Raw genomic sequence first — 8,395 nt, 5'->3', positions numbered from 1 at the left:
CTGCAAGTATTTTTTGCACATTGCATGAGCACTTTCACTCAGCAATGTAATGTGAATGCAGCCTGGATAAGACTTAATAATGACTACTGATTGCAACAACAAAAAAAAAAAAAATACAAAAATAAAATGTGTACTGAGCAATTATTGCTTTTATGACAAAAAAAAAAATATCTGTTTGCATCAAACTTTAAATATTTAGTTTATATATATTTAATTGAAAGACAGGAAATGTACAGTAAAACCATTACAAGGTGTGAAACACATCCATCCCACTAGTATAGTAATGATGGGGACAAATCCTTCATCAGCTCTGTTCTCTCTCTCTACTGACAAGGACTACAATAACAGTGATGCTCTGCTCTCTCCTCGCCTGCTGATTGGCTGCCTCTGTATTCAGAGTCATCAGCTGATCAGAGCAAAGCAGGTGCTGATGGGGGATGCAGAGCTCCAGAATCATGGCGAGCAGCATGAGAGCAGCAATGCAGCAGCTGTTTATTGTCAGCAGCCTGCTTATCCTACTTCTATGTCTGCAGAGTGGGGGAGGACAAAAGAAGAAGGAGGTATGACATGGTATTAGTGTGTGGAATGTCTTCTGATGGTACATACATAGCCAAACCTGAGAATGTATGGGCAGAGCTTCCCAATCCTCACCCATGCAGTATGCCACCCTGATATCTCATTGTCTGTTTTCCTGCATATTGCTGAAAGCGTGTTCTAATTCTGTTATCAGCTGATATTCCATTTGAGCATGTGAATAATGTGTGTATATCTATATACATGTCTGCAGCTCTGCTTTCCTCCAGTGTAATGTATGTGGTTGTATTGGTATCTGCCTGTACTAAACCTTAGAGATCTGTTTATAAAAAAGCTTTGCAAATGTCTCTTCATTCGCACAAAAATAATGACCAGAATATTTGTAATATGTATGACATGTCCGTTTACCTTTGTTGCCTCTAACAGGGCAAATGCAATAGTCCCTAACATTGTTTCAAAGGGCTCTTTCATACAGAAGGCTGGGGAGCGGTAAAAACAGTGGTGGTTTAAAGCTCCTCTCCCTCCCCCAAGATAAAGTCGGGTGCAGACATACTGAAAGTCAGCCAGTTAAGCAACTTTCAGCACATGTGTACTGCTGTCTGTTCAACAAAAAACAGCCAGCTTCTGTTGAACCGGCATGCTGTAATAATCAGCCAATGGCTGCAAGTGCTGATCAGTGTATTCTGGCCCCTTTAGAAACAATAGAGCAGGTGGGGATATCCCTGCATCACCATTGATTGTTTTGAAGCAAGTTTTTTTCCTGGAGCTCATCATGTCAGCCTAGGTATGGGTCAGCTTCACCCCTCTGACCCCACCATAGGTCAACCCTCTCCTATAATAAAAGGAGGGCTTCCCTATACCCCCTTGTTCCTTTTTTGTCCTTGCTCCGGCGACAGCTCTCCTGCTAATTAGAATATTGAAGACCCCCTACCTTTCCTACCTGGTCTAGCCTCGCCAGGTGGAAGGCTGCCAGACGGAGGTAAATCCTCTCCTGCAGGAGCGTCCTGTGCCTGGATGGATTTGGCAGCCTAAATGGTGCTGGCAGTGGTCTAAGGTAAGGGGCGGCGGGGTTCTAGGTTCTAGGTGTGTTGAAGCAAGGATCTGTCAGGTATTTTTTTGTTCAATCTACCGGTTGAACAAAAAACAACAACAAAAAAAAAAAAAACAGTTTGTGTGTATACTTAAAAGGGCTGAATGCAGCTTCCTGGCTGCAGAATTTTTAACTTGGGCTTCAGAGTTTGACAGGTGACACTGTCTGTCAAACTCACCCATTGAGATTAATGGGGCTGCACAACAACCATGAGCCAAATACTTGGCTTGCAGTTGCGGCGCGCTTCCACAAGGTAATAATAAAACAAAATTAGTTGGCAATGACAGAAGTTAAAAAAAAGAAGGCAGCAGTAACATCTCCTGAATGCCTACCACTTGCTGCTATACTGTGACCTGAAAAGGGATCCACAAGGATCACATTCCAGAGGGTGATAAGAACTGCTGCTTGTCTAAAAAAGATATAAAAGAAAGAAAATGTAAAGCTAGAACAAAAGTAAAACTATTTTTGTTTTTCAGTTTTGGTAGAATAGGGGAGGGTTATAACCCCTGCCAGTTTATTTTTTCAATCTGTTTCCCACTGGAGAGATTTCCCTTTACGTCTTGTCCCATAGCTAAAACAGGAAGTGAGATAAAGAGGTTGATTTACTAAAGGCAAATAGACTGTGGCCCAGATTCTCGTAGAACGGCGTATTTTTGCGGCGGCGTAACGTATCCGATTTATGTTAAACCTCCGCAACTTAGACGGGCAAGTGCTGTATTCTCAAAGCACTTGCTCCGTAATTTGCGGCGGCGTAGCGTAAATCGGCTGGCGTAAGCACGCCTAATTTAAATGTTGAACAGGGGGGCGTGTTTTATGTTAATGTGTTGTGACCCGACAGGATTGACGTTTTGAACTTACGGCGCATGTGCCGTTCGTGAAATATCCCAGTGTGCTTTGCGTCAAAGTACGCCGCAAGGACGTATTGGTTTAGACATGTATGTAAATGACGTCCAGCCCCATTCACGGACGACTTACGCAAACAACATAAAAATTTCAAATTTCGTCGCGGGAACGACGGCAATACTTAACATTGGTACGCTGCACTTACGCTGCCATATAGCAGGGGTAACTATACGCCGGAGAAAGCCTAACATAAACGGCATAACTTTACTGTTTGACGCGTAAATCAGCGTACACGTCCCTAGCGGCCATCGTAAAAATGCAGTTATGATCCGACGGCGTAAGAGACTTACGCCTGTCGGATCTAACAGATATCCATGCGTAACTGATTCTAAGAATCAGGCGCATAGATACGACGGCACAACGCAGAGATACGGTTGTGAATCTGGGCCTGTGTACTTTGTAAAGTTCAGTTGCACTCTGCAAGTGCAGTTGCTCCAGAGCTTAGTAAATGAGCAATAACGCTGCTGACTTCCATCATCCAATCATGTGCAAGCAAAAATGCAGTTTATTTTTATTTTTCTTGCACGTGATTGGGTACTTTTTGCAGTGAAGCCTTACCTCATTTGCTAAGCTCTGGAGCAACTGTACTTTGCAAAGTGCACAGTCTATTTGCCTTTAGTAAATCAACACCAAAATCACTCCAAGATGAGGGAATCCCTAGTTGTCACCAGAACTAGTGTCCCATTGAAAGATTGTGGCTGTATTGATATTGATATCTGCCTGTGCTAAAACTTAGAAGACTGTTCATAAAAAATAAAAAAAAATTGCTTTGAAATGTCTCATCAGTCGCACAAAAGTCATGAATATGTGGGACATCTCAGTTTCCATTTGCAAAATGCAACTTTCCCCAACATTGATCCTTCCCCTCCTCGAAGATAAAGCAGGGTACGCACATACTGAAAATCGGCTTAGTCAGCAGGATCCTACCAACTTTCAGTACATGTGTACCACTGTCTCTTCAACTAGTCTAAGGACTGGCATAACGAGGGTAAATATCCCTAAAGGGGACACAGACAGCAAAAAAAACCTGACAGATGTTCTAATACCTCCCCACACTATCCCAAAAAGTTTTGCCTTCAGTTACACTTTAAGAACATTGGACCAGAACAATCAAAACTGAACTCTGGGCACAATGTAAATATTATCCTCAATACACACAAAGGGTATAAATCCACTTTATGTGTAGCAGTGCCTTCTCAAACCTAGATATTACATTACAGAAGTAGCAATGACATCATCACTATGCTGTAGATTTGCAGGATTAATCGTTAAAAAAATTGCGATCTCGATTCAACCCCCCTTACGATCTTAATCTGGCATTTTCACGATTCATATAACAAGTGCAAAAGTTCATTTATTTCACTAATGCAACTTAATAGGTGAAACTAATATATGAGATACACTCATACCTGGGCTAAAGAAAAACACACCTGGCCTGTTGCTCAGTGGTCCAAAGTCATCTTTTCTGATGAGAGCAAATTTTGCATCTCATTTAGAAACCAAGGAGCCAGAGTATGGAGGAAGAATGGAGAGGCACACACTGCAAGATCCAGTGTGAAGTTTCATCAGTCTGTGATGATTTGGGGAGCCATGTCACCTCCTGGTGTTGGTCCACTGTGCTTCATTAAGTCCGGGGTCACCGCAGCCGTCTACCAGGAGATTTTGGTGCACTTCATGCTTCCTTCTGCAGACAAGCTCTATGGAGATGCTGACTTTATTTTCCAGCAGGATTTGGCACCTGCCCACACTGCCAAAAGCACCAACACCTGGTTCAATGACTGTGGGATTACTGTCCCTGATTGGCCAGAAAACTCGCCTGGCTTGAACCCCATAGAGTATATATGGGGCATTGCCAAGAGAAAGATGAGGGACATAAGATCCAACAATGCAGAAGAGCTGAAGGTCGCTATTGAAGCATCCTGGTCTTCCATAACACCTCAGCAACGCCACAGGCTGATAACTTCCATGACACGCCACATTGATGCAGTAATTGCTGCAAAAGGGGCCCAAACCAAGTACTGAGTTCATATGCATGCTTCTACTTTTCAGAGGTCCAATATTGTTCTATGTATAATCCTTGTTTTATTGATTGCATGTAATATTCTAATTTTCTGAGATTGTGGATTTGGGCTTTTCACAAACTGTAAGGCCTCGTACAGACGGGCAAACATGTACGATGAAAACGGTCCGCCAGACCGTTTTCAGCGTACATGCCCGCCCGGAGATTTCTGTATGATGGCTGTACACACCATCATACAGAAATCTGCGTGTACACGATACGCGGCGAAGAGGGCGAGCCGCCGCGGCGAGGATGACGCGGTGACGTGCGCGGCCCTGGCAGTTCAATGCTTCCACGCATGCGTCAAAGTCATTCGACGCATGCGAGGGATGGCGGCCGCTCGGACATGTACGGTAAGTCTGTACAGACGACCGAACATGTCCGACAGACAGGATTCCAGCGGGCATGTTTCTAAGCAAGTTTAGAAACATTTTCCCGCTCGAAAATGGTCTGGCGGGCAAATGTACGCTGGAATCCTGTCCACTCGGCTGTACAGACGACCGAACATGTCTGCTGAAACTGGTCCGCGAACCAGTTTCAGCAAACATGTTCGGTCGTGTGTACGGGGCCTTAGCCATAATCATCACAATTGTAACAAATCACGGCTTGAACTATCTTGCTTTGCATGTAATGAGTCTATCTCCTATATTAGTTTCACTTTTAAGTTGCATTAGTGAAATAAATGAACTTTTGCACGATATTCCAATTTTTCGAGTATCACCTGTAATAGGAGACCTCTGCACTGTGTACAAAGTCTATGGAGATTCCTGTGCTCACTACTCTGATACTTCAGAAAGTAAACTGCTATACCAAATTGATACAATGTTGCAGAGATGGAACTCTGTTGTCTGAATAGTTTACTGGACTGAATGAAATCCTGGACTGTAACTTGAATGAAATCCTTTCCAGACAACAGATAACCAAAACAATGTAAACAATAACGTTCTGCAACATTGTATCACTTCTGTACATCAGTTCTGTCTCTGCAGTAGCTGATTGTTTACATTGTCAGTGTTGAGCACACATTGTACACAGGCTCATTTCTCTATCGGTCAGAATTTTAACCCTTCTGGTCAAAATGTTTCTTAAGACTTTTTTCTCTTAGGAACAAATGTTAGGGAATTTTACATTCACTCTGAGAAAGGCAAGAAATAAATACGGACATTTCAAACAAATTACAAACATTATGGGTATTATCCATAGCTTATGCTCAAATGTTGTGACATAAAGCAAAATGTTTATGGTAATTACTATAAAGTTCACATCAGTACAGAGATACTTGAAGAAGTTGGGATGTAGGACTGAAGCCTCGTACACACGACCGAGGAACTCGATGGGCGAAACACATAGTTTTCCTCGTCGAGTTCCTTGTTAGGCTGTCGAGGAACTCGAAAAGGCAAGTTTTTCCATTCCCGTCGAGGAAATAGAGAACTTGCTCTCTTTTTGGCTCGTCGAGTTTCTCGACGAAAATGTACACACGACCGGTTTCCTCGGCAAAAAAATATCTCCCAGCAAGTTTCTTGCTGGTTTTTGCCGAGAAACTCGGCCGTGTGTACGAGGCTTTAGCCTTGCATGAGGGCTTATTCACCCTATCTGCATTGGACCCTGTTCACATCGGAAGACAGGCATTTGGAACATGTTTTTGCCAAACTCCAATGCCTAAGACCCCTTTCACTCTGAGGCGCTATAGCACCAAAAATAGCTTCTGCAAAGCGCCCTGAAAGAGCGGCTCCATTAACGCAGGCTTTCACACTGGAGCGGTGTGCTGGCAGGGGAATCAGAAAAAGTCCTGCCAGCAGCTTCTTTGCAGCGCATTAGGAGCAGTGACCTCACCGCTCCTAAAGCGTCCCTGCCCATTGAAATCAATGGGCAGCGGTGCCGAACCACCGCCGTGCGCCTTTAACCCTTTTTTGGCCGCTAGCTGAATTAATCCCTGGTAGCGGGTGAAAAACGACAGTAAAGCACCGCTAAATGTAGCAGCGTTTTACCGCCGATGCCCGGGCGCCTACAACAGCAGCTTACAACAGATAATATGGACAGCAGACAGTTCACATTTAAAAAACATGTGACGTTTGCATCGCTTTGCATCTCTTGTGTGACAAAAATGAAGCTACATGTTGAGTCTGGAAGGAATTGAAGCTTATCTACTCCTTCCATTTTAAAGCGGAGTTCTGCCGAAAAAATGATAAAAAAAAGGGGGGGGGGGCACTGCCATCTTCGGTAAGGGAATCAGGAAGTGAAGCCTTGCTGCTTCACTTCCTGGTTCCCTACTGCGCATGTGTGAGTCATACTGCACAATCTCACTGGTCCCTGCTGTCTTCTGGGACCTGTGTGTCTCTAATGTGACAGAGGGGGAGGACTGAAGAGGGGCCGGACATGGCGTAGATTGCCACAGATACTGCAGATATCTATGCCTGGAAGTGAGAGAAAATACCTGTATAAGACAGGTATCTACTCCCCCCTCCCCCTTGAAAGGTGCCAAATGTGACAACGGAGGGGGGGAGGAACCAGAAAAGTTCAATTTTTGGGTGGAACTCTGCTTTAAAGCGGGGGTTCACCCTATAAAAAAAATATATATATATTTTTTCTTCTAGCATAAAATTCGGCATAGTAGCGCGAGCTACAGTATGCTTGTCTTAATTTTTTTATCCCCGTACTCACTGTTATATCGTACATCGAAGATTCCGACTGCCCACGGGGAATGGGCGTTCCAATCCAGACGGAAGGTGATTTACGGCCGGCTCTGGCGCGTCACGCTTCTCCGGAAATAGCCGAAATAGGCTTGGCTCTTCACGGCGCCTGCGCATAGTCTGTGCGCAGGCGCCGTGAAGAGCCGAGACCTACTCCGGCTGTCTTCAGGGAGCGTAACGTGCCAGAGCCGGCCGTTAATCACCCTCCCTCTTGAAAGGAACGCCCATTCCCCGCGGGCAGTCGGAATCTTCTATGTACGATATAACAGTGAGTACGGGGATAAAAAAATTAAGACAGGCATACTGTAGCTCGCGCTACTATGCCGAATTTTATGCTAAAAAGTTGTTCTGCAGGGTGAAACACCGCTTTAAGTCTGTATTAATATGCCATAAATGTGCCATAAATGGCCCATAACTGAAGGTCTGTACTGTCTTATTGACCTGCAGCTGGAGGAATGGTATGGTATGGTATGCAGGAGCTAGAGTATTGCATCCATGGTCCACTGATCCACTGGTCCACTTAAAATGCTTTGCAGTCTTCATTACAAAAAAATAATAAAGCACTTATTATTTTTTATGCAAAAGATGGACTATGTCCTTGAAGTATTCTTTATTTAAAGCGGGAGTTCACCCATAAAACATTTTTTTCAAACAATCCCCTTAGATGGATGCTCATTTTGTCTAGGGGAATCGGCTAGTTGTTTTAAAATATGAGCTGTACTTACCGTTTTCGAGATGCATCTTCTCCGTCGCTTCCGGGTATGGGCTGCGGGACTGGGCGTTCCTTCTTGATTGACAGTCTTCCGAGAGGCTTCCGACGGTCGCATCCATCGCGTCACTAGTAGCCGAAAGAAGCCGAACGTCGGTGCGGCTCTATACTGCGCCTGCGCACCGACGTTCGGCTTCTTTCGGAAAATCGTGACGCGATGGATGCGACCGTCAGAAGCCTCTCGGAAGACTGCCAATCAAAATAGGAACGCCCAGTTCCGCAGCCCATACCCGGAAGCGGCGGAGAAGATGCATCTCGTAAACGGTAAGTACAGCTCATATTTTAAAACAACTAGCCGATTCCCCTAGACAAAATGAGCATCCATCTAAGGGGAAAAAGTGTCATGTACG

General features: G+C 44.4%; 1 protein-coding gene across 2 annotated transcripts in view; it reads left to right on the top strand.

The window, feature by feature from the left end:
- The first annotated feature begins 405 nt into the window (after window positions 1–405).
- The window catches only part of TUSC3 (tumor suppressor candidate 3), a 362,725-nt gene continuing 354,735 nt past the window's right edge, over window positions 406–8,395 (top strand). For both annotated transcript variants that reach the window (XM_040334674.1, XM_040334673.1), the window contains exon 1: window positions 406–560. In XM_040334674.1, coding sequence (XP_040190608.1) covers window positions 438–560 — 123 coding nt within the window. In that variant the 5' untranslated portion in view covers window positions 406–437. The remainder of the gene's footprint in view (window positions 561–8,395) is intronic.

This window comes from Rana temporaria, chromosome 1, assembly GCF_905171775.1.
Source record: "Rana temporaria chromosome 1, aRanTem1.1, whole genome shotgun sequence".
NCBI lineage: Eukaryota > Metazoa > Chordata > Amphibia > Anura > Ranidae > Rana > Rana temporaria.
The sequence above is the reverse complement of the archived record's forward strand: the minus strand, read 5'-3'. Positions and strand labels throughout refer to the sequence as shown.